Here is a 26252-nt window from a genome sequence, read left to right as displayed (position 1 = left end):
AATTAGCAAGATGAACGGGTTCTCAAAATCTACCTAGATATAGAATTACAACTAAACCCAGTTTTTTTGTTGTTGTTATTTTCTAGAGATTCATGTACAGAGACAGGTAGAAAGTACTTGGAAACAAAACATATGCAAAGGTGAAAAAAAAAAAAACAGAAAAAAAAACAACAAAAAGTTGTATTCCAGAGATAAGACTTAGAGAAGAATGGGAGGAAGAATCTAACAGGTTCAAAATCACGTGACCTTGTTTCACTTTCTTGTCCCGGGTAGAACAAAACAAGGTCATGGTCGTACTGTGTCCAGGTGCTGACCTAGAGACAGTGTAGAGCCTATGTGTCCAGGTGCTGACCTAGAGCCAGTGTAGAGCCTATGTGTCCAGGTGCTGACCTAGAGACAGTGTAGAGCCTATGTGTCCAGGTGCTGACCTAGAGCCAGTGTAGAGCCTATGTGTCCAGGTGCTGACCTAGAGACAGTGTAGAGCCTATGTGTCCAGGTGCTGACCTAGAGACAGTGTAGAGCCTATGTGTCCAGGTGCTGACCTAGAGACAGTGTAGAGCCTATGTGTCCAGGTGCTGACCTAGAGACAGTGTAGAGCCTATGTGTCCAGGTGCTGACCTAGAGACAGTGTAGAGCCTATGTGTCCAGGTGCTGACCTAGAGACAGTGTAGAGCCTATGTGTCCAGGTGCTGACCTAGAGACAGTGTAGAGCCTATGTGTCCAGGTGCTGACCTAGAGACAGTGTAGAGCCTATGTGTCCAGGTGCTGACCTAGAGACAGTGTAGAGCCTATGTGTCCAGGTGCTGACCTAGAGACAGTGTAGAGCCTATGTGTCCAGGTGCTGACCTAGAGACAGTGTAGAGCCTATGTGTCCAGGTGCTGACCTAGAGACAGTGTAGAGCCTATGTGTCCAGGTGCTGACCTAGAGCCAGTGTAGAGCCTATGTGTCCAGGTGCTGACCTAGAGACAGTGTAGAGCCTATGTGTCCAGGTGCTGACCTAGAGACAGTGTAGAGCCTATGTGTCCAGGTGCTGACCTAGAGACAGTGTAGAGCCTATGTGTCCAGGTGCTGACCTAGAGACAGTGTAGAGCCTATGTGTCCAGGTGCTGACCTAGAGACAGTGTAGAACCTATGTGTCCAGGTGCTGACCTAGAGACAGTGTAGAGCCTGTGTGTCCAGGTGCTGACCTAGAGACAGTGTAGAGCCTATGTGTCCAGGTGCTGACCTAGAGACAGTGTAGAGCCTATGTGTCCAGGTGCTGACCTAGAGATAGTGTAGAGCCTGTGTGTCCAGGTGCTGACCTAGAGACAGTGTAGAGCCTATGTGTCCAGGTGCTGACCTAGAGACAGTGTAGAGCCTATGTGTCCAGGTGCTGACCTAGAGACAGTGTAGAGCCTATGTGTCCAGGTGCTGACCTAGAGACAGTGTAGAGCCTATGTGTCCAGGTGCTGACCTAGAGACAGTGTAGAGCCTGTGTGTCCAGGTGCTGACCTAGAGACAGTGTAGAGCCTATGTGTCCAGGTGCTGACCTAGAGACAGTGTAGAGCCTATGTGTCCAGGTGCTGACCTAGAGACAGTGTAGAGCCTGTGTGTCCAGGTGCTGACCTAGAGACAGTGTAGAGCCTATGTGTCCAGGTGCTGACCTAGAGACAGTGTAGAGCCTATGTGTCCAGGTGCTGACCTAGAGATAGTGTAGAGCCTGTGTGTCCAGGTGCTGACCTAGAGACAGTGTAGAGCCTATGTGTCCAGGTGCTGACCTAGAGACAGTGTAGAGCCTATGTGTCCAGGTGCTGACCTAGAGACAGTGTAGAGCCTATGTGTCCAGGTGCTGACCTAGAGACAGTGTAGAGCCTATGTGTCCAGGTGCTGACCTAGAGACAGTGTAGAGCCTATGTGTCCAGGTGCTGACCTAGAGACAGTGTAGAGCCTATGTGTCCAGGTGCTGACCTAGAGACAGTGTAGAGCCTATGTGTCCAGGTGCTGACCTAGAGACAGTGTAGAGCCTATGTGTCCAGGTGCTGACCTAGAGATAGTGTAGAGCCTGTGTGTCCAGGTGCTGACCTAGAGACAGTGTAGAGCCTATGTGTCCAGGTGCTGACCTAGAGACAGTGTAGAGCCTATGTGTCCAGGTGCTGACCTAGAGACAGTGTAGAGCCTGTGTGTCCAGGTGCTGACCTAGAGATAGTGTAGAGCCTGTGTGTCCAGGTGCTGACCTAGAGACAGTTTAGAGCCTATGTGTCCAGGTGCTGACCTAGAGACAGTGTAGAGCCTATGTGTCCAGGTGCTGACCTAGAGACAGTGTAGAGCCTATGTGTCCAGGTGCTGACCTAGAGACAGTGTAGAGCCTATGTGTCCAGGTGCTGACCTAGAGACAGTGTAGAGCCTATGTGTCCAGGTGCTGACCTAGAGACAGTGTAGAGCCTATGTGTCCAGGTGCTGACCTAGAGACAGTGTAGAGCCTATGTGTCCAGGTGCTGACCTAGAGACAGTGTAGAGCCTATGTGTCCAGGTGCTGACATAGAGATAGTGTAGAGCCTGTGTGTCCAGGTGCTGACCTAGAGACAGTGTAGAGCCTATGTGTCCAGGTGCTGACCTAGAGACAGTGTAGAGCCTATGTGTCCAGGTGCTGACCTAGAGACAGTGTAGAGCCTGTGTGTCCAGGTGCTGACCTAGAGATAGTGTAGAGCCTGTGTGTCCAGGTGCTGACCTAGAGACAGTGTAGAGCCTATGTGTCCAGGTGCTGACCTAGAGACAGTGTAGAGCCTATGTGTCCAGGTCCTGACCTAGAGACAGTGTAGAGCCTATGTGTCCAGGTGCTGACCTAGAGACAGTGTAGAGCCTATGTGTCCAGGTGCTGACCTAGAGACAGTGTAGAGCCTATGTGTCCAGGTGCTGACCTAGAGACAGTGTAGAGCCTATGTGTCCAGGTGCTGACCTAGAGACAGTGTAGAGCCTATGTGTCCAGGTGCTGACCTAGAGACAGTGTAGAGCCTATGTGTCCAGGTGCTGACCTAGAGACAGTGTAGAGCCTATGTGTCCAGGTGCTGACCTAGAGACAGTGTAGAGCCTATGTGTCCAGGTGCTGACCTAGAGACAGTGTAGAGCCTATGTGTCCAGGTGCTGACCTAGAGACAGTGTAGAGCCTATGTGTCCAGGTGCTAACCTAGAGACAGTGTAGAGCCTGTGTGTCCAGGTCCTGACCTAGAGACAGTGTAGAGCCTGTGTGTCCAGGTGCTAACCTAGAGACAGTGTAGAGCCTGTGTGTCCAGGTGCTAACCTAGAGATAGTGTAGAGCCTGTGTGTCCAGGTGCTAACCTAGAGACAGTGTAGAGCCTATGTGTCCAGGTCCTGACCTAGAGACAGTGTAGAGCCTGTGTGTCCAGGTGCTAACCTAGAGACAGTGTAGAGCCTGTGTGTCCAGGTGCTGACCTAGAGATAGTGTAGAGCCTGTGTGTCCAGGTGCTGACCTAGAGACAGTGTAGAGCCTGTGTGTCCAGGTGCTAACCTAGAGACAGTGTAGAGCCTGTGTGTCCAGGTGCTGACCTAGAGATAGTGTAGAGCCTGTGTGTCCAGGTGCTGACCTAGAGACAGTGTAGAGCCTATGTGTCCAGGTGCTAACCTAGAGACAGTGTAGAGCCTGTGTGTCCAGGTGCTGACCTAGAGACAGTGTAGAGCCTATGTGTCCAGGTGCTGACCTAGAGACAGTGTAGAGCCTATGTGTCCAGGTGCTGACCTAGAGACAGTGTAGAGCCTGTGTGTCCAGGTGCTGACCTAGAGATAGTGTAGAGCCTGTGTGTCCAGGTGCTGACCTAGAGACAGTGTAGAGCCTATGTGTCCAGGTGCTAACCTAGAGACAGTGTAGAGCCTGTGTGTCCAGGTGCTGACCTAGAGACAGTGTAGAGCATATGTGTCCAGGTCCTGACCTAGAGACAGTGTAGAGCCTATGTGTCCAGGTGCTGACCTAGAGACAGTGTAGAGCCTATGTGTCCAGGTCCTGACCTAGAGACAGTGTAGAGCATATGTGTCCAGGTCCTGACCTAGAGACAGTGTAGAGCCTATGTGTCCAGGTGCTGACCTAGAGACAGTGTAGAGCCTATGTGTCCAGGTCCTGACCTAGAGACAGTGTAGAGCCTATGTGTCCAGGTCCTGACCTAGAGACAGTGTAGAGCCTATGTGTCCAGGTGCTGACCTAGAGACAGTGTAGAGCCTATGTGTCCAGGTGCTGACCTAGAGACAGTGTAGAGCCTATGTGTCCAGGTGCTGACCTAGAGACAGTGTAGAGCCTGTGTGTCCAGGTGCTGACCTAGAGACAGTGTAGAGCCTGTGTGTCCAGGTGCTGACCTAGAGACAGTGTAGAGCCTATGTGTCCAGGTGCTGACCTAGAGACAGTGTAGAGCCTATGTGTCCAGGTGCTGACCTAGAGACAGTGTAGAGCCTATGTGTCCAGGTGCTGACCTAGAGACAGTGTAGAGCCTATGTGTCCAGGTGCTGACCTAGAGACAGTGTAGAGCCTATGTGTCCAGGTGCTGACCTAGAGACAGTGTAGAGCCTATGTGTCCAGGTGCTGACCTAGAGACAGTGTAGAGCCTATGTGTCCAGGTGCTGACCTAGAGACAGTGTAGAGCCTATGTGTCCAGGTGCTGACCTAGAGACAGTGTAGAGCCTATGTGTCCAGGTGCTGACCTAGAGACAGTGTAGAGCCTATGTGTAAGGTGCTGACCTAGAGACAGTGTAGAGCCTATGTGTCCAGGTGCTGACCTAGAGACAGTGTAGAGCCTATGTGTCCAGGTGCTGACCTAGAGACAGTGTAGAGCCTATGTGGTAATAAACAGGAGCTACGTACAGACACAGCGTCAGTTCTTCTCTACGTCTAGAATTATCGTTCTGTCTCTCTCTCACACACACACACACACCATATTGTGATACCTTCACACTTCCCACATAAACACACACACCATATTTTGATACCTTCACACTTCCTACATAAACACACCATATTGTGATACCTTCACACTTCACACATAAACATACAAACTTTTAAAAATTTCAACGCTAGCCCCATCCGGATCTACAAGAGTGCAGTCGGTGCAGCCCAAGGCATGGACTTCACGGTCCTCGACTTCAAGATAGGGCCTCGCGTTCAAGAGGGGGTCCTCGCCTTGAAGAGGGAACCTCCATATTGTAAGAAAAAAAAAAGCAACTAGCAATTCTAGTTTTATCGAAAAACTGCAAAATGGTTGTCCGAAAAAGCACGATCAGGGCCTCCAATGGCCTAAATCCGACCCGGCACCTTGCCGTTATTTAATTGTTAAAATACATTTATTTCTGTGAAATGAACACAACAGACAATCCTGGATATAAGAGAACTATTGCAATAGGACTGGATAACGAGATATAACCGCTAAGCACAAGGAAAGTCAGTTGTGATCTTGAGCTGTTTTGACAGGGTCAAGATGAAATTGTTGAAAGGGTGAAATGTAGGTACATAATATGTAATGCAACGTGACGAAAATGTGATACTGGGTCTCTGTTCATCGAGTTTAAATAACTATTACAGTTAATATAAAAAAAAAACGGTATAATGTGACTTCTTATTTCTTATTTTCAAGATATATAAATGGTTCAAATGTAAGTGCCTAAAAAGCATATAAAAATAGGCCGGGGTCGCCAGTGAACTACAAATATATAAAAGGAAGACCACTAATGATAACGAGACGACTCGCGACGTAGAATAACCTAACCCTCTTTTTTTTCTGAGCCTCGTTCTCTGTCACCTCGAAAGTTACGTGGGGTAACTCTAGTCTGAGTTGCAGAAATAAAAGAGTTATCTTTCCATGACTTTTTCATCGTGGTGTCCCGCATGTGTCAGGACTGAGTTCTGGTCAGCCTGGGTCTCCTGTTTACTGTAGAGGAGAAGGGGGGCAATTCGGGTTGTTGATTTCAAAACTGTTATTGTTTTGGGTTGTTTTATTTGGTGAGATGTTTGGTTGAACAATGTAACTCATGAGAAGCAGTGTGTTTTGTTCCTAGTCCAGGACAGTTGGACTTTTTTGGATATATATAGTCTAAGTGTGGACTCTAACTATTTTTCTGTATTATAGTGAAAATAATGTAATTAAACATGTTCTATGTCGGTAAAGTGGCATTCTGAATCTTATTTTGTCGTTGTATGTGTCATTATGGTATTACCCAGGACTTGGGTACATTTAACATGACACATACATATATTAGAGAGAAAATGAGTCTTGACAGCATGGATGTGCCACGAATAGAAATATATATATATAAGATGGTCTCTGTTTTGGGCACGATAGAAACTTTCATGTTAAACATTTCACACTTGAAGGCCTCATGATAATCTGATAGCACTCACAGTCATCAGCTCCTACTTCAATGGTTGAAGATCGTACAGAGTAACAGGAAGGAACCAATCCATTTTGGTCCTAAACAAAGTAATGCTGGCTTTTCACAGACAATTTCTAGATGTTGCATTTATGAACATCCATTAATTTTTTGTTAATGTATATTAACATTTTTCTTCTTGGCATTTTGTGTAGGCTGTGTGTTTCCTCAGGATTTAAAAAAATATAATTCCCACATTTTAAGGAAGTTTTCGGTCTTGGCAATCTGCGCCAATACTGACTTAAAAGAACATCTAGGTCTAAAACTATAACTGGAATATCAATAGGACAAGGTGGGGTTGGCCAATGATTCATTCTCCGCCATCCACAGAGCTCTCCAAATAAACTATTTTGCAGTAGAATGCTTAAGGTGGACTTTACCCTGGGTATGGCCTGTGGAATCGTCACATCCTGAATTCAGGTCCCTTCACGCTATCACATTCACCAGTTCCAGGTCCAGGTGGGTTTAAATTCAGTAGTAGGGCGTAGTGAGACATAGAAATCGTCTGGAGTAGTGCAGTCCAGACCTCCGTCAAAAAGCACCTGGGGGGGGGGGGGGAGGTCCACTATTATTCGCTTAGTGAAATGCAGGTGGAAAAACAGTGGGGTTATTATTACTCTTGGTCATTTCCAAGCCCCAAAACCCACACGGGGGAGTATCGCCACTTAGCCCCACTTTCACCCCCAATAACATTACGAATATAGGTAATATATATATATATATGTTAGAGTTTGGTTGATCTAGCGGGGTCCTAACAATTTCGGAAGCTTAAGAATCCCAGTCGCCAGAAGGATTCGAAATCCAAACGCCTTCGGAAAGTCAAGCGCTTTACCACCAAGTCACCGCTCCGCCCCCCCCCCCCCCCACCAACATTACAATACATTTTGATAATTCGCCTTTTCATAATTATTCATTGACCGCTCTAGAGAAGTCTATGTTATTTGAGAGTGTTTTGTTTTAAATTTTGTTTTACACATTGAAGATGGTTCATGTTTAAGAAGAAACAGCATATTTAATTTAAAACAAAAACCAAAACAAACAAACAAAATGTGTTCGTTCTCAGCAGATCAGAAGCAAACTTTGCAAAAAACAACAAAAAAACAACAACCATTAAGCCAAATATCGTCGATGGCGAAGTGGGAATTTCAATAGAGCTTACATTTTATATCTAAACGTGACAGACGAACGGACAGGCTGCACCAAATGTACATTGTAATTTTTTTTCCACAAAAGTTCCGCAAGTGTGCATTGTTATAAAAGTTCGGCCCTTTAGTATTACCACAAATATTTTTCAAATATGTATGCCCACTAAAGTTTGGCCAATATGCATTGGTACAAAAGTTAAGCCAATGTGTATTGCCACAATATTTCAGCCAATATGTATTGCCACAAACGTTCGGCCATTGTGTATTGCTACTAAAGTTCGGCCATTGTGTATTGCCACTAAAGTTCGGCCAATGTGTATTGCCACAAAAGTTCCTCCAATGTGTATTGCCACTAAAGTTCCTCCAATGTGTATTGCCACTAAAGTTCCTCCAATGTGTATTGCCACTAAAGTTCCTCAAATGTGTATTGCCACTAAAGTTCCTCCAATGTGTATTGCCACTAAAGTTCCTCCAATGTGTATTGCCACAAAAGTTCCTCCAATGTGTATTGCCACTAAAGTTCCTCCAATGTGTATTGCCACAAAAGTTCCTCCAATGTGTATTGCCACAAAAGTTCCTCCAATGTGTATTGCCACAAAAGTTCCTCCAATGTGTATTGCCACAAAAGTTCCTCCAATGTGTATTGCCACAAAAGTTCCTCCAATGTGTATTGCCACAAAAGTTCCTCCAATGTGTATTGCCACAAAAGTTCCTCCAATGTGTATTGCCACAAAAGTTCCTCCAATGTGTATTGCCACAAAAGTTCCTCCAATGTGTATTGCCACAAAAGTTCCTCCAATGTGTATTGCCACAAAAGTTCCTCCAATGTGTATTGCCACTAAAGTTCCTCCAATGTGTATTGCCACAAAAGTTCCTTTAATGTGTATTGCTACTAAAGTTCCTCCAATGTGTATTGCCACAAAAGTTCCTCCAATGTGTATTGCTACTAAAGTTCCTCCAATGTGTATTGCCACAAAAGTTCCTCCAATGTGTATTGCCACAAAAGTTCCTCCAATGTGTATTGCCACTAAAGTTCCTCCAATGTGTATTGCCACTAAAGTTCCTCCAATGTGTATTGCCACTAAAGTTCCTCCAATGTGTATTGCCACAAAAAATCCTCCAATGTGTATTGCCACAAAAAATCCTCCAATGTGTATTGCTACTAAAGTTCCTCCAATGTGTATTGCCACAAAAGTTCGTCCAATGTGTATTGCCACTAAAGTTCCTCCAATGTGTATTGGTACAAAAGTTCCTCCAATGTGTATTGCCACTAAAGTTCCTCCAATGTGTATTGCCACTAAAGTTCCTTCAATGTGTATTGCTACTAAAGTTCCTCCAATGTGTATTGCCACAAAAGTTCCTCCAATGTGTATTGCTACTAAAGTTCCTCCAATGTGTATTGCCACAAAAGTTCCTCCAATGTGTATTGCCACTAAAGTTCCTCCAATGTGTATTGGTACAAAAGTTCCTCCAATGTGTATTGCCACTAAAGTTCCTCCAATGTGTATTGCCACTAAAGTTCCTTCAATGTGTATTGCTACTAAAGTTCCTCCAATGTGTATTGCCACTAAAGTTCCTCCAATGTGTATTGCCACAAAAGTTCCTCCAATGTGTATTGCCACAAAAGTTCCTCCAATGTGTATTGCCACTAAAGTTCCTCCAATGTGTATTGCCACAAAAGTTCCTCCAATGTGTATTGCTACTAAAGTTCCTCCAATGTGTATTGCCACAAAAGTTCCTCCAATGTGTATTGCCACAAAAGTTCCTCCAATGTGTATTGCCACTAAAGTTCCTCCAATGTGTATTGCCACTAAAGTTCCTCCAATGTGTATTGCCACAAAAGTTCCTCCAATGTGTATTGCCACAAAAGTTCCTCCAATGTGTATTGCTACTAAAGTTCCTCCAATGTGTATTGCCACAAAAGTTCCTCCAATGTGTATTGCTACTAAAGTTCCTCCAATGTGTATTGCCACAAAAGTTCCTCCAATGTGTATTGCCACAAAAGTTCCTCCAATGTGTATTGCCACAAAAGTTCCTCCAATGTGTAATGCCACAACAAAATTCGAAAGCTATGACTTGGAGAAAGAAAAATGCGTCAAGGGAGATGACTTGGAGAAAAGTTTCAATCAATGTGTGCCAGCGGTTTTTAAGACATTTTTACTTCAGTTTCCTCCCCTCTCTTCCTTTCTTTTGCTTATCGTCTGCCACTGAGGAGGTCGCGAGTGACTCGTGTGTTGATGATGTCCCCTTGGTAATTTTTTTTTCTTGTGTTCCCTTTTTAGTAACAGTTTTGGAAGAAAGGGCGACAACCACGTTTATTTCGGTTACTTGTTGAAATGTGTGCCTGTGTTGTAGTGTCAAAACAACGAACGGAGTCTTGCTGACCTCCCCCCCCCCCTCTCTTTTCATAATGTTATACCACAGCATAGCGTAGTTTTGGTTTTGTTGTTTGTTTAACTCTTGCTTTTAAAGTCAGGTAGCTGATATAGTGACTATGACATGCCGGTTCTCACTATTTTGATGAAGTTATTTATCATGAAAGACACCGCTACTGAAATATTTTAGGTACTTTATATGAAAACATAGTTCATTATATACTAGGCCGAGATCTAGGATCATACATATCATATACCCAGTAATTAAATGGTCAATAGGGCCCAGAAAATTGTACAGTTTTATTATTTATGTTTTTAGAATTTCATTTATTATGTGTCCTCATTAGAGGATCTCCGAGCAGGGCCGGCCTTAGACATAGACAAAATAGGCTGCCGCCAAGGGCATTCGATTGATGTGGGCCTCGAAAAGGACTAAACAATTTGTTAAAAAGAAGAAATAGCGAAACTTGTTGTTAGGGTACACTAGGTTTTATATCAATGGCGTCATTTTGTTGTTTTTCTGTTTATTTTCTTATTTTTCTATTTCATTTGTGTCACCAAATTCACTTCGCCTTGGGCCTCCACTTTTCTAAGGCCGGCCCTGCGCCGAGTAATTTAGTTGCCCTAGCATCGGCACGCCCCTGAATGTTGGTAGCGGGAAGAGGAGAAAAAATCGGTGCGAATCCAACATTTAAGTTCACATTTTGTTCAGAGAACATGGTCCAGGTGAAACAAGTTGATCGAATGTAAGAATACTTTCCTCTTGTATCTGGATTACAATTTCATCTGACGCTCAATAAAAGCCACTGGTTCAAAATACAGGACATGAGTTGGTTCAGTATAGTGGACTTTGTATGCAGTTGTTCAGAACGGTGACCAAGTCAAAAATAGAAATAGAACATTTTTGTTTAAAACCTCGCTTATGTCGAATGAAATTGCATCCATTATTTTGACTCAATCATGTAATTAACATGCGCTGTGACAACTGGCGCACAGGTTGCTGAGGAAAAACGAACAACGCAGGCAGAAGAAAAACGCCAGAAAAGAAAAGCAAGACAAACGACACTAGCTCCAGCTGGAATAACCTGCCCAGTGTGCGGCCGAACATTCCGGGCTCACATAGGTCTCACCAGCCACATGAGGAGGCACAAAACCCCAGTGCAAAGCCCTCAGCCCCCTGAATGACAAAGTGGTCATTATCGAACCACGATGGACGAACTATATATATATTATCAAAAATAAATGTAGTGGATTAGAAATGTTTTTATCAATTGTTTTTTATAGCAATTTTCATGCTCAATGTCATTGTGCTAATTGCCCCATCACATATTTGTTTGTTTGGTTGGGGGGGGGGGGGGGGAGAAGAAGGTGTAGGTGCTGCCTTTGAATTTTTTTTTTGTCAGTCTCTTGACCGTGCCTTATTGATACAGTTATGCAGGCTTGAAGGGCGGATCAGCAATCTCGGGGGCCATTCAACAGTGACAGGTGCCTCTCGTCATTCTGTCAACGGGAGGTGGGGGGGGGGGAGACTTTGTTTTTCACACCCGAAAAGAAATATAAATATAATGTAGGTTTCGTTTAGAGATGAAATAAGTACTGTCATATGTATCTCTGTGTGTACTGTCATATGTATCTCTGTGTGTACTGTCATATGTCTCTCTGTATGTACCTGTCATATGTATCTATGTATGTACTGTCATATGTATCTCTGCATGTACTGTCATATGAATCTCTGCATGCTCTGTCATATGTATTTCTGTATTATCAGTATAATGTGTAAGAAATAGTTACTATTACAAAAGTTAATGAAAGCGGATATAGAATGCAATACAGGTTTTTATTGAGGGATCTCACAGTAAACATTAATTAGCACTTTGTTTACCTTTTGCTTTTCAAGTTGCCGCTTGATTTAAGTAATTAGAATAAAGTATAAAAGAACAAGGAGATTAAAAAAAAGGTAAATTGGCAGACATGTTTAAATAAGCAAAAGAAACGATGTGAAGAAGCCAGCACTAAAATATGGTGCCAACTAAATGATAATAATAATTACTAATTCAGTTGCGAGCGAAAAAAGTTGATTGAAAAAAATGTGAATCTACAGAGCTGAAAATTTCTCCCCCCAAATTATTAATCTATATGGTCAACCGTGGTCCACAGAAACAGATGACCTTTACATCATCTGCCCTATACATCGCAAGGTCTCAAAGGGGAACTATACGGTTGTAAAATACTTCACTTTCTTGTTCTGTATGTCGGATACAAGATTGCTATTTAGCAGCGTGCCTCTATGTGTGAGAATATGTTGTAAGTAGCTTTAACTCAGTGAACCTACGGGATGGCTTACAGAATGCATTAGGAGAGTGAGCACTCATTTTAAAACGTCGCACGTGGAAAATTCCCAAAGGATTAACATAAGTAACGCAGAGTGAATAGAAATTTCCCTAATCTGACGTCAGCCCGGGGAAATTAAAAGGCATACGGGGATTTTCCGATGATTGAGCATTGTAACCAGTAAACGGCATTCCGCGCAGTACACGGGATTTTACAGTAATCTCCCTCGCTCAAGACTGGAAGCCAGCAAATAGTCATTTCTGTCAGGGCCTGTCGGGGAAGTCTGGCGTGACGCATCATTGGCGCGGCTTAGCGCAAAGACGCGTGTCCCAGGCGATGGTCACCCGGAAAGGTTGAGGGGCTACTATTTCGACTGACAGAAGTGATGGGTATATAATACTTGGCGCTCAGACTCCTAGCAGTCATAGTAACAGACTAGCTTGTCTATCACAGGAACGACTGACCCACTATCAGAAATAAATATTGAATAATCCCAGAGCTATAAGGACACTCACTTATAGACCTACTGGCTGAGAGGTAGAGTGCTTGTCTGCTGAGCTAAATGTCATGAGATCAGGTGTTGCTGTATAAACTTTCAAACATTAAAAAGTTGTATTATAACATTGTTATTTTGGCCAAAATATATTTTGTGTACAGCATATGAAATCATTGTAATAAAAGAGTTGCCATTATAGAGAATTCTGGAAGCAGACGACAGAAGGGAATTCTGGGATGGGGAGATGAAACCGGCAGACGTGAGGAACGGAGTTGCCATTAGAAAGAGTTAGTTTGTCAGTAGTTATCATAGAGTCATAAAGTAGTTCGCTTTTGGACAATAACAATGACTATGAGATTTTCATCGCTGCCGGATAACTATAAATAGCTGGCATTTTTTGTGATGCATCCGGTGTAGAAACATCTGACTAAGGTTTGTGAACGTATTGGTGTGTGTGTGTACTAGTTTGGAGCATGTCAAATCAAATCTCAGCTTTGTTGCACAAAGTAATGTTTCATTATTTAGTTGGCCACAGTGATCTTTTCAATATGGCGCCTGTGACTTGATTTACTTTGTTTAGTCTCTCCCAATCTTCCTCTTTTTTATTTATTTTCAAATGTTTTTCTCTAGTTTCCTTACATCGCCACCACATTTCCCCCAATTCTTTAGTCTTCTCGTTCCATGCTCCTGTTTTTATTGCTGATGTAAAAACAAAGTCGAAAGTCGAAGTCTAAAACTAAATCAGGAGATGACTGTCTTCAAAATGTTTCGTCAAATTGTTTCAGTTTATCGGGGGTCGTGGTGGCTGAGTGGTTAAGTGTTTGGCTTCCGAACCTTGGGTCCTGGGTTCGGATCTCAGTGAAGATTGGAATTTGAATTTCGGGACTTTTAAAGCGCCCCTGAGACCACCCAACTCTAATGGGTACCTGACTTTAGTTGGATAAAGTAAAGGCGGTTGGTCGTTGGGATGGCCACGTGACATACTGCTCATTTATCCTTGACCAAAGAAACATGACCATGTGCCCTATAGACCGCATGGTCTGAAAAGGTAACTTTACTTATTTTATGCATTTATCAGGTCCAATGTCAATCTAAACGGAGCTAATTCAATATTGTGTCATGAATAAAATATCTATGCAGGACTCTTTTTAACTCGAGTTTGAAATGAGGAACTCTTAGATACACTTTGTGCCAAAACACAGGCCATTATGACAAGGAGGATTTATCAGGTTTGCTACGCGGGAATGACCACTCTGACATTTAGTTGACATAGTCACGAAACACGTGCGCGGTTCTAGAACACCAGAGCAGGGGCTTAGTCTTCAACCACTGGAGTGGTACACACGAGAAGTATCACATGAACATACAAACTATTATCTGATTAGTAAAAAACATTATAGCCAGATAATATACACGTTGATGATATACAAATAGCTGCATTAATATAATTGATGACTTTTTTGTTGATTAATTTAAAACACTAGTCCAACTCACGATCAACTTTAAATAGCTCAATAAATTGTTTTGGTGGCCAGCCTAGTATTGTTAGAGTCTATATATTCAATTTTCCCGCTTGACAGGGTCTTTTTCTTCTTCCGGTTGTTTATTTCCCTTTTTTTATCTTCAAAATAATAAGTATAACATTTCAAAACAAAATATATATGTAAACTGAGAACCCCCCTTGGCCCATATTTTCTATCACACTTGAGAAAAAGAAATCCACATGCTCCGACAATACCCAGACAATACCCAGATAATGCAAAATTTATTTTCAAAGTAAAAAAAAAATCATGGAAAAATAGAATTTGATGGAAGAGGTGACGTCATCGAATCAAGATGAATCGTTTTCCTTGCATCACTTCCGCTTCTGTTCTTACAATTTCCTTTTAGTTATAATTACTCTCTTTCATTAGAAAATGATAATATCCGAGCAGCAGACAAGAAAATGAACTCTGTCAGGCCAATCCCTTCCCGACCTGATCAAGTAATGTGCATGATATGTCATTTATTATGTATGTACGTACTAGTTTGCAATGTAATATATATGCATTTTATTCCGTTGAACAAAACAGAACTTAAAATAAAGCGCTCTATTTAGAACATCATTTGGTCAGGCATTGCCAGGAGAGAAAGAGGAGATTCTCTGAACTAAAATTACGTTGCCAAAAAAACGCAGTAAAGACAAGAGGAATTTTTGTTTTTTAGTTCAGTGCAGGCTTATATCATTTCCAACGGAGACGAATGTTAGATGCATAATATATGTATGCAATGCTGAGATGAGGTAGAGGAGAGGGGGGGGGGGTCTGGCCGCGCGGGTGCCGCTTTGATTGACCATATCTGATTTGGGGCATTTGGCCATGATTTAATCCCGTTGAGCTGTTGCTAACGACCGTCAACTTTTATGACCGCTGGCCATCGACTGGGTCCGGGACGCTGATTGCCATGATTCGCATCTTGAGAGACGGACAAAATGGCGGCAATCTTTGACCCCTGACCCGTGGCCAGCAGCTCTGAATGGGCTCGAGAAATGTAACGGCTTTAGGGCCGCTCCTACGTCAGCTTTTATCGCTCCAGTGGGGGAAGAGAAAAAAAAAGGATGGTTTGGGTGGGGGGGGGTGGGAGGGTGCATGGGGGTGTACCTTAGGTTCATGTGCTGCTCCTCTACAAGCGACTCGCGCTCAATTTTTTTGGGGGGCAGGACATAATAAAAAATATAAAATGTTGGAGGCAATCAGCGGCCATTGTTGCCTGCTGCCCATTAAAAGATCTGAAGAAGTGGAGGGAGGGGGCGGTTGGGAGATGAAAAAGGGGGGGGCAGCCAATGTACGAGACGGGGGGTTGAAAGTGTCAGTCGACGCCCCTGGTGATCGGCAGTGAGTGCGTGGATGCGTGCGCCAGGTCCTAATGACGGTACAGTCCACTAGAAGAGTTCGAAAAGAAACGGATGGCTGAGTGAGGTGTATAAAAATGGATGGATATATGGATATGAAGGGTGAAGTCAAAGACATGAAAATGGGTGTAGCGCGAGTAGGACGGCGCCATTATGTGGGCGTGTATAGGTTAGTGCGCGTGCTCCTTGTTTGTGACCTGGGTTTTTTTTTCACGCCCTCGTGAGCATGACTGTGCCTATGTATGTAGTAGTGTGTGTGTGTGTGTGTGTTTGTGTATGTGCTTGTGTGTGTCTCAAGTGAAGGAAGTGTGGATACAAAAAAAAAGAGTCATTCAGTCAATGCTTGGATGGATTTTTGGTTGAATCCTGGGAACAAATTTGTTAATCATACTAGAATGGGTAAGTGAGTTGATTAATGGCTGAAAACATGTCAAACAGGATGTACAGTTTGTGATGTTGAGATGATCACATTGAGTTGGAGGGATTGACACTTCGTGAAAACAGAACAAGAGAAAAGTCCAAGCCCCGTAACTCTCTAGGATCTCAATCAATTGCCTAGGTCAGTGAGTTAGTTGTAATCGCAAGAATAAGGTCTAATGTGCAATAAACGCAATATCTGATATATATATATATATATATATATATATATATATATATATATATATATATATATATATATATATATATATATAGAGAGAGAGAGAGAGAGAGAGAGAGAGAGAGAGAGAGAGAGAGAGAGAGAGAGATAGATAGATAGATAGATAGATAGATAGATAGATAGATAGATAGATAGATAGATAGATAGATAGATAGATAGATAGATAGATAGATAGATAGATAGATAGATAGATAGATAGATAGATAGATAGATAGATAGATAGATAGATAGATAGATAGATAGATAGATAGATAGATAGATAGATAGATAGATAGATAGATAGATAGATAGATAGATAGATAGATAGATAGATAGATAGATAGATAGATAGATAGATAGATAGATAGATAGATTGATAGATCAGAAGGAGGAAATCAACGATCTAAGGTTAGTTCCCTTGTTTTAAAAGGCTATGGATGTAATCATAAATCAATCTTGATATCAATCTGAATATTGATTGATTTGATCTACTTTTATTAGGGAAAGATAACTTAAACAAAGTGGTATCTAGACATGTATATTTCAACAGTTACATGTACACAGACTGGGTAATAGAATCAACAAGTGTATTTGGTGGAATAAGTTAAGAGTTCTAGGTGAAGGACAGAATGTGGAGAACTTGGTGAATTTGTTTAGGTCAGTGTACAAGTACTACAGAACTGCATATGTTTAGGTCAGTATATTAGTATTACAGAACTGCATATCTTTAGGACAGTGTATTAGTACTACAGAACTGTATTTGTTTAGGTCAGTATATTAGTACTACAGAACTACATATGTTTAGGTCAGTGTATTAGTACTACAGAACTGTATTTGTTTAGGTCAGTATATTAGTACTACAGAACTACATATGTTTAGGTCAGTGTATTAGTACTACAGAACTACATATGTTTAGGTCAGTGTATTAGTACTACAGAACTACATATGTTTATGACCATCTTTTATGTCTGATCTCTATCCACAAATGTCCTGATATTTTAATATTCTATAAAGCAATGTGTTCCATATTAAGCAACTTTTAGTTTGACTACAGAATGTAGAGGACAAAGCAAAAACAAAACAAAAAAATCCAACTGAGATGTCAAAAAACTTCTTTACAAAGTCTGATGTTTGTTCTATCGGGTTCTCTGAGTCGATTTGTGGATAAAAAAAATTCTTACTAGACATTTCTGGATCTTTTTGCGCAAAGTTCATCGTCTGAGCAAGTTTAGCATTGATTAAATAAATACTAAAATATGACAAAAAATATTTGTTTTCTTTAGACACGCTAAAATTACATGCATGGAAGCTGAGTGGTAACGCTGAGTGGTAACGCTGAGTGGTAACGCTGAGTGGTAATGCGCTTAGATTTCTATTCCAGTGATTTTGAATTTCGTGATGTTTGGGGCACCTCTGATTCATCCCTACCTGACATTACTTTGGGGGGAAAGTGAAAGCGGTCGGTCGTGCTGGGTGCATGACATCCACGTTAACCCTGGGCCACAAAAACAAAGGACTTCTGCCCCAAAGATAGCAAGGTTTAATAGGGTTACATTTTATATGGGAGGGGGGGGGAGGAGCTTATCAAAAAAAAAAGTTAAAAAACTAGTCTTGCGTAATATGAGCACCAGGGGGCGCGGTGGCTGAGTGGTTAAGCGCTCGGCTTTCGATTCAGTGGTCTTGGGTTCGAATGTCGGGGATAACTGGAATTTTGCAGTTTTTAGGGCGCCCCTGAGTCTACCCAACTCTGATGGGTACCTGACTATAGTTAGGGAAAGTAAAGGCGGTTGGTCGTTGTGCTGGCCACATGGTACTCTGCTCGTTAACCGTGAGGCATAGAAACAGATGAATTTAATATCCTCTGCCCTATAGATCGCAAGGTCTGAAAGCGAAACGTAATGTGATCACGTGACCATCAAGTAGCACAACAACAGGCAGAAACTTGAAAACTACTCACCATGGAGTATTTCTTTGGGTTGATGTAAGCTCGCACGTTTTGCTCCAGGTACGCCTGAGCCTGGGCCGCCAGGTGCATGGAGGAGGAGGTGGGAGATGTAGGGTACTTCCGGTTACTGTACCTGCGAATGGAGAAGACAAAAAATAGGTAAAATTTGTTGATGCTGAGGAGAGATCTAAAACCATTAAGATGTGACTTAGAATGTCATTGCACTCTGCCACTTTACCTTCAGATAAGTCCGACAAAAATATAACAATACTAGCAGATACCCGTACTACATTAGGGTTGAAACTTGAAACCCACACATAATATGCGTATACAATTCTTAGGCTATCAGTTATAGTTTGCTAGTCTGCATTATCCCCCCCCCCCAACACACACAAACACACACACAACACACTCACTGCATTTAAATGAAACTCCTCTTCCCTCCAAAAACATTTTTGGCTCTTGGATATTTAGTGAAACAGACAGCACTACAATAACATTGCATAATATTTTTGGCATCTTACAATAGAAGGCCCTCATTCAAAAAATACTACCCGCATTCCAACAGTCTATGTTTGATTGGGACTTCCCGTCATTGATGACAATATTTACATTTTAAACTTTCTCTCTACACACACACACACACACACACACACACGCACGCACGCACGCACGCACGCACACACACACACACACAAACACACACACACACACACAAACACACACACACACACGCTTACATACCAATCTTTCTTTTTTTTTTTTTTGAATACATTTGATAATCACACTGATCTAAGGATAATCTCTCATCGTCACTCTGACAATCATTTAGATCTAGAGAAGAATAAGATTTAGATCTAGATAAAAATAAACACATTTTTAAACAAGATTATAAAGACAATTTGTATGGAAACACAAACTCAAAATCGGCCCCCGAAGTGGTCCACCCAGGCAGGCGTCAATATTTTCAGAAAGAACATCCAAATGAAATTATATCAAAGACAAATGAGAGATAAGAATGGAGAAAGAAGGTTGACAGATCTTGTGTAGTGCCCCAACGGTACAGCAGATCAAAGGATAGGTGCAAGTGAATGCAAAGTTAGATGTGAACCTGGCCTAACTAGTTCCCCTTTCGGACCTTGTGGTCTATAGGGCAGATGATATAAAGTTCATCTGTTTTTGTGGCCTACGGTTAACGAGGAAGCCAGCACAACGACCAACCGCCTTTACTTTTCCCCAACTAATATCAGGTACTCATTGGAGCTGTGTGGACTCAGAGGCGCCTAAGGATTCCGAAGTTGAAAATCCCAGTCTTCACCATGATTCGAACCCGGGGCCCCCGGTTCGGAAGCCAAGCGCTTCACCGCTCAGCTACCGCGCCTCTCCTGGCCTAACTGAAGTCGTATAATCTATGTAATTGTTTGAAAAAGCTCAATCTCTTATTCGAAGGACTAGATAGCAAAACAAAGTTCACGAAAATGAAGTTTACAAGATTACTATTCGTTTTAATTAAGGTCTAACTTATAATGCATACTAATTAGCTTTTTCTCTTTAAAAAACTGCTTGCATAACTGATTTAAAAAATTTGATTTTTCGCTTTCAGAAAAAAAAAATAGCCGTTGCATCAGAACTTTGAATGATCTAAAATATTGTGATGTCGGATTTTCAATATCTTTTCTAGTTTACGAGATCTAAACGGGACGGACGGACGGACAGACGGACAGACATTTCGCACAAAACTAATAGCGTCTTTTCCCCTTTCGGGGGCCGCTAAAAAACGAAAGTCATGCACCAAGATAGTGTTAAGTGCTTAAAGTGGAAAGAAACATAATATTGTACTCTAGACATTTTAAAAGTCGGTTTTAAAAACATATTAGGTCGTAATTGTGAATAAAAATATTTTTTTTGGTAAACTCAACCGCTGCGATTCTTTATCTTATCATATATAATACAGACGGTACTTCAAAAAAGAAGATGATTACGTCCTACGCGTCATGCATTTAGTCATGCATATTAACCAATGACCTAAATTCTGCCAAGTCATTGGTTTTCCTGGCTAGCTCAGGCAACCCATTCCATGCTCTAATAGCACTAGGGAAGAAGGAGTATTTGTACAAATTTGTCCTAGCATATGGGACGAGGAATGTGTCTTTATCTTTATGTCTTTCTGAGTATTTTGATCTTAAAAATGTCTTAGTTGTTCTAAGCTTTAGTTATGTAATAACAGGTTAAAGTTTCTGAAAGTGGGGGATCATCTGGGTCAAGAATTAATACTGTAAGAGATGAAAATTTTGCGATATAGTTTACAAGATTACTATACGTTTTAATTAAGGTCTAACTTATAATGCATACTAATAAGCCTTTTCTCTTTAAAAAACTGCTTGCATAACTGATTTTAAAAATTTGATTTTTTGCTTTCAGAAAAAAAAATAGCCGTTGCATCAGAACTTTGAATGGTCTAAAATATTGTGATGTCGGATTTTCAATATCTTTTCTAGTTTACGAGATCTAAACGGGACGGACGGACAGATGGACAGACATTTCGCACAAAACTAATAGCGTCTTTTCTTTGGGTCATACTAGATGGGTATCACTGATGGATCTTTATTTGGGTCATACTAGATGGGTATCACTGATGGATCTTTATTTGGGTCATACTAGATGGGTATCAGTGCTGGATCTTTATTTGGGTCATACTAGATGGGTATCACTGATGGATCTTTATTTGGGTCATACTAGATGGGTATCACACTGATGGATCTTTATTTGGGTCATACTAGATGGGTATCACACTGCTGGATCTTTATTTGGGTCATACTAGATGGGTATCACACTGCTGGATCTTTATTTGGGTCATACTAGATGGGTATCACACTGATGGATCTTTATTTGGGTCATACTAGATGGGTATCACACTGATGGATCTTTATTTGGGTCATACTAGATGGGTATCACACTGCTGGATCTTTATTTGGGTCATACTAGATGGGTATCACACTGATGGATCTTTATTTGGGTCATACTAGATGGGTATCACACTGATGGATCTTTATTTGGGTCATACTAGATGGGTATCACACTGCTGGATCTTTATTTGGTTCATACTAGATGGGTATCACACTGATGGATCTTTATTTGGGTCATACTAGATGGGTATCACTGATGGATCTTTATTTGGGTCATACTAGATGGGTATCACTGATGGATCTTTATTTGGGTCATACTAGATGGGTATCACAGCTGGATCTTTATTTGGGTCATACTAGATGGGTATCACACTGCTGGATCTTTATTTGGGTCATACTAGATGGGTATCACACTGCTGGATCTTTATTTGGGTCATACTAGATGGGTATCACACTGCTGGATCTTTATTTGGGTCATACTAGATGGGTATCACACTGATGGATCTTTATTTGGGTCATACTAGATGGGTATCACACTGATGGATCTTTATTTGGGTCATACTAGATGGGTATCACACTGATGGATCTTTATTTGGGTCATACTAGATGGGTATCACACTGATGGATCTTTATTTGGGTCATACTAGATGGGTATCACACTGATGGATCTTTATTTGGGTCATACTAGCTGTGGGTATCACACTGATGGATCTTTATTTGGGTCATACTAGCTGTGGGTATCACACTGATGGATCTTTATTTGGGTCACACTAGCTGTGGGTATCACACTGACGGATCTTTATTTGGGTCATACTAGCTGTGGGTATCACACTGATGGATCTTTATTTGGGTCATACTAGCTGTGGGTATCACACTGATGGATCTTTATTTGGGTCATACTAGCTGTGGGTATCACACTGATGGATCTTTATTTGGGTCATACTAGCTGTGGGTATCACACTGATGGATCTTTATTTGGGTCATACTAGCTGTGGGTATCACACTGATGGATCTTTATTTCGGTCATACTAGCTGTGGGTATCACACTGCTGGATCTTGATATTGCTAAATGTTTACCTCATGAGCCTCCGAACGAAACACTAAGTCTTAATTCTAGACCAAATAATCCAGATCCAAGACCAGCAGCTAGGGTGACGCCCATGCCGTTGATCCATACACCTTAACGCCCCCCCCCCCGAACTGAACGTTGTTTTCCTGATCTCTCTCTCTTCCTATCTCTCCTCCCCTCTCTTCCTATCTCTCCCCCTCTCTCTCCATGACCTCCTTATAGATGCAGACGACGTATCGATTTTGTCATAGCGCTGTGTCTCTTTTATCAGTTACAGCTTCGAGGTTCCATCATTTTCTCTCTCTCTCTCTCTCTCTCTCTCTTTCTTTCTATCTCTCTCTCTTTCTTTCTATTTTTATCTCTCTCTTTCTTTCTATTTTTCTCTCTCTCTTTCTTTCTATCTCTCTCTCTTTCTTTCTATCTCTCTCTCTTTCTTTCTCTCTATTTTTCTCTCTCTCTCTTTCTTCCTCTCTATTTTTCTCTCTCTCTTTCTATATCTCTCTCTTTCTTTTTCTCTCTCTTTCTTTTTCTCTCTCTCTCTTTCTTTCTCTCTCTCTTTTTCTCTCTCTCTTTTTCTCTCTCTCTTTCTTTCTCTCTATTTTTCTTACTCTCTCTTTCTTTCTCTCACTCTATCTTTCTCTCTATTTTTCTCTCTCTCTTTCTTTCTCTCTCTCTTTCTCTCTATTTTTCTCTCTCTTTCTTTCTCTCCCTCTTTCTTTCTCTCTATTTTACTCACACTCTCTTTCTTTCTCTCTATTTTTCTCACTCTCTCTTTCTTTCTCTCTATTTTTCTCTCTCTCTCTTTCTATATCTCTCTCTTTCTTTCTATATCTCTCTCTCTTTCTTTCTCTCTATTTTTCTCTCTATCTTTCTATATCTCTCTCTTTCTTTCTCTCTATTTTTCTCCCTCTCTCTTTCTATATCTCTCTTTCTTCCATCTCCCCCTTTTTTTTTTCTATCTCTCGTTCTAAAACACCTTTGCACATCTTTTGATTCTAAACTTCTCTTGGTTCTAAACTTCTTTTCCTTCTAAACTTCTTTTCCTTCTAAACTTCTCTTGATTCTAAACTTCTCTTGGTTCTAAACTTCTCTTGGTTCTAAACTTCTTTTCCTTCTAAACTTCTCTTGATTCTAAACTTCTCTTGATTCTAAACTTCTCTTGATTCTAAACTTCTCTTGGTTCTAAACTTCTCTTGGTTCTAAACTTCTCTTGGTTCTAAACTTCTTTTGGTTCTAAACTTCTCTTGGTTCTAAACTTCTCTTGGTTCTAAGCTTCTCTTGGTTCTAAACATCTCTTGGTTCTAAACTTCTCTTGGTTCTAAACATCTCTTGGTTCTAAACTTCTCTTGGTTCTAAACATCTCTTGGTTCTAAACTTCTCTTGGTTCTAAACATCTCTTGGTTCTAAACTTCTCTTGGTTCTAAACATCTCTTGGTTCTAAACTTCTCTTGGTTCTAAACATCTCTTGGTTCTAAACTTCTCTTGGTTCTAAACATCTCTTGGTTCTAAACTTCTCTTGGTTCTAAACATCTCTTGGTTCTAAACTTCTCTTGGTTCTAAACGTCTCTTGCTTCCAAAACATCCTTGCACTTGTCAATGCCATCATCTCTTCTCGTCCAAATAAATAAAAATAAAAATATATAAAAGAAAACAAAAATAACGCGTTCAATTTCTTTCAATTGACATCCTCTAGGACAGGACATGGATTCTCGATTTATTGAATTAAATTGGAAACAGCTCAAAATGGCTGTGAGCTTTAAAAAATCAGCAGCAAACAAACCAACAAACACTTTTCTACAAACGTGTCTGTTTGTAAGCTGGTCATTGATTTTAATGTTTTAGATATTTCACAAAAGTTTTACTTTGTAAAAGTGTACATTTTATTATGAATACATACTTTGTCTGGACATATAGTTCAACATAAACGTGTCCTTTGAAATGGGAGTCACAAAGTTCTAGAAGATCTACAGTCTTCCCTGCTACTTTTGGAAGACGTATTGAGCATCATAAAGTGTAAGTGTAACAAAACACTGTCATTTAGACTGAGTTTGTTAGTACAAGGACTTATGGTATAGTTATGAATTGGTCTGTTACGGCTTTGTTAAAATGCAGACTTCGGTGTTAGATATTGACTGAATGTGTTTGAATTTAGGATGGGCTCAACATTGTAGGGAGATATTGTTCTACAAATCAACACATTGACAAGAATAATTGACTGCCAATAATGACAGGACACATTCATAATACCCAATGGCAAGGCACATTGACAGAACACATTGATAAGACACATTAACAGGACACATTGACAGGACACATTGATAAGACACATTAACAGGACACATTGACAGGACACATTCTACCAAAAAAAATGTTCTTTCATTAACTGAACTTTTTAGACATTCATTGTGAGTTATGAACAATATTATACATCTTTATACCGCAATTTATACTTTTAATGAATGTAAGTGATCTATGTTTATAAGAGTATGTTATTTGTAAAATACTATTTGTCTCCCTTTGTTGTTTGTATACTACTAAGCTTTACAAGAATGTGCATATTATTTATATTTATTGATATTCTTGTTAACTGAAATGAATGAAAGTGAAAAATATATTATTGGGGCCATTAAAGTAAATCTTTATTTTTTTAAAGGATAGACTATATTTACACTAGATCTGTCTGCTATTTCTCAAAACGACCTGGCAATCTACGGTACCAAAAGGCCCAGACAAATTGCTAGTCATTTCAATTAAAAATAAAAAAGGGGAAGGAACTGGCCACATCTAGGTGACAGTGGTGTGAACTGAAAATGTTTGTCCTTGACCTCTGAACTAAGTGGGGAATTGAAGACTCCTCCATGAGAGAAGCTCTCTCCGTCAGTCTATTTGTTTAGCTCGAGTCTGTCTATTCTACTCACCACTGTGACGGCACAAAACAACAGACTCGAAGAGTGTCCCCCCCTAGACCGCGGGCTTTGCTTCTATCGGAGATCTCCATTTAAGAAACTCACTCCATTTGCAAGGCTGTCACGTCACGCGCAGTTTGATTGGGTGAGGATTGGGAAGTTGGTTTGGGGGAGGGGGGGGGTGAGAGAAATAGAGTAAAGCTCGCCGTGGAAGGTTGGGGGGGGGGGGATACGTTAACAAACAAGATAAAGAAATACAGGCGATAAGATTCTTACTCTCCCCCCCCCCCCCACCATGCCTTGTCCCCCTGCTCCAGGATTGACTTTTCCAAGAGCCGTGGCCAGTCAGTTCATATCTTTAGACTTAGTGGAGACGTGCCCAGGGTTACAAGGGGACAGAATTCGTGTAGCTTTATCTCTTATTTGTATCCTGGAGTTTAGTTTTTTTGACCGGAGTGTGTCATCAGGCCTGGACAGTCCACCAAATGACTGGGTAATGTTTCCGTACCTAATACTATCTTATGAACATTTCCGATTTATATACTGTCTTATTGGTTTTGGAAAGGTGTAATAAAGGTGGAATATAAAACTAGAAAATGTATTCTTAATATATATAACATCAAGAATTAGTATAGCAACAAGGAAGGGAGACATCAAATGATTACAAATACACAACACTTATTTATGAAAGGGGACATTTTTCTGAGACATTATTAATATGAACAGACAACGAAGTACGTTAATGGTATTAGATCTAATCTATCGTTGTGCAGTGAAAGTCAATTATTCTTTGTACGTTTCTATGCAAATATAGGTCTACCTTTTATTCATTCCCTTTTCTCACATTTAAAAAAAAACATAACATGCACACAAACGTGTGCTGCGATCACCACATAACAAACATCTTATCTAAAACAAAATAAGAAATATGAACTAGAAGGGAGTACTTAGACTTAGTGATGGGAACTAAACTATTTTTTTTTAGTTAAACTAAAACTAAGTTTGAACTAAAAAAAAGTAATTAAACTTTTAGTTAATCACAAATTGAAAAAATTAGTTAAACTAAACTAAGAAAATTTAGTTAAACTTTTACTAACTATTTTGACCTTTTTTAAGGACAAAACAGCCAAACATGAAAAATATAAACAA

The 26252-nt window shown here is 41.0% G+C and overlaps 1 protein-coding gene across 2 annotated transcripts in view; it reads right to left on the bottom strand.

The window, feature by feature from the left end:
* LOC106057963 (kinesin-like protein KIF26A) overlaps positions 1 to 26252 on the bottom strand; it is a 307846-nt gene that overhangs the window by 206586 nt on the left and 75008 nt on the right. For both annotated transcript variants that reach the window (XM_013215332.2, XM_013215331.2), the window contains exon 6: positions 18235 to 18355. In XM_013215332.2, coding sequence (XP_013070786.2) covers positions 18235 to 18355 — 121 coding nt within the window. The remainder of the gene's footprint in view (positions 1 to 18234; positions 18356 to 26252) is intronic.

This window comes from Biomphalaria glabrata, chromosome 3 (genome assembly GCF_947242115.1).
Source record: "Biomphalaria glabrata chromosome 3, xgBioGlab47.1, whole genome shotgun sequence".
NCBI lineage: Eukaryota > Metazoa > Mollusca > Gastropoda > Planorbidae > Biomphalaria > Biomphalaria glabrata.
Note: the sequence above shows the minus strand (reverse complement) of the source record. Positions and strands in the feature narration are given on the sequence as shown.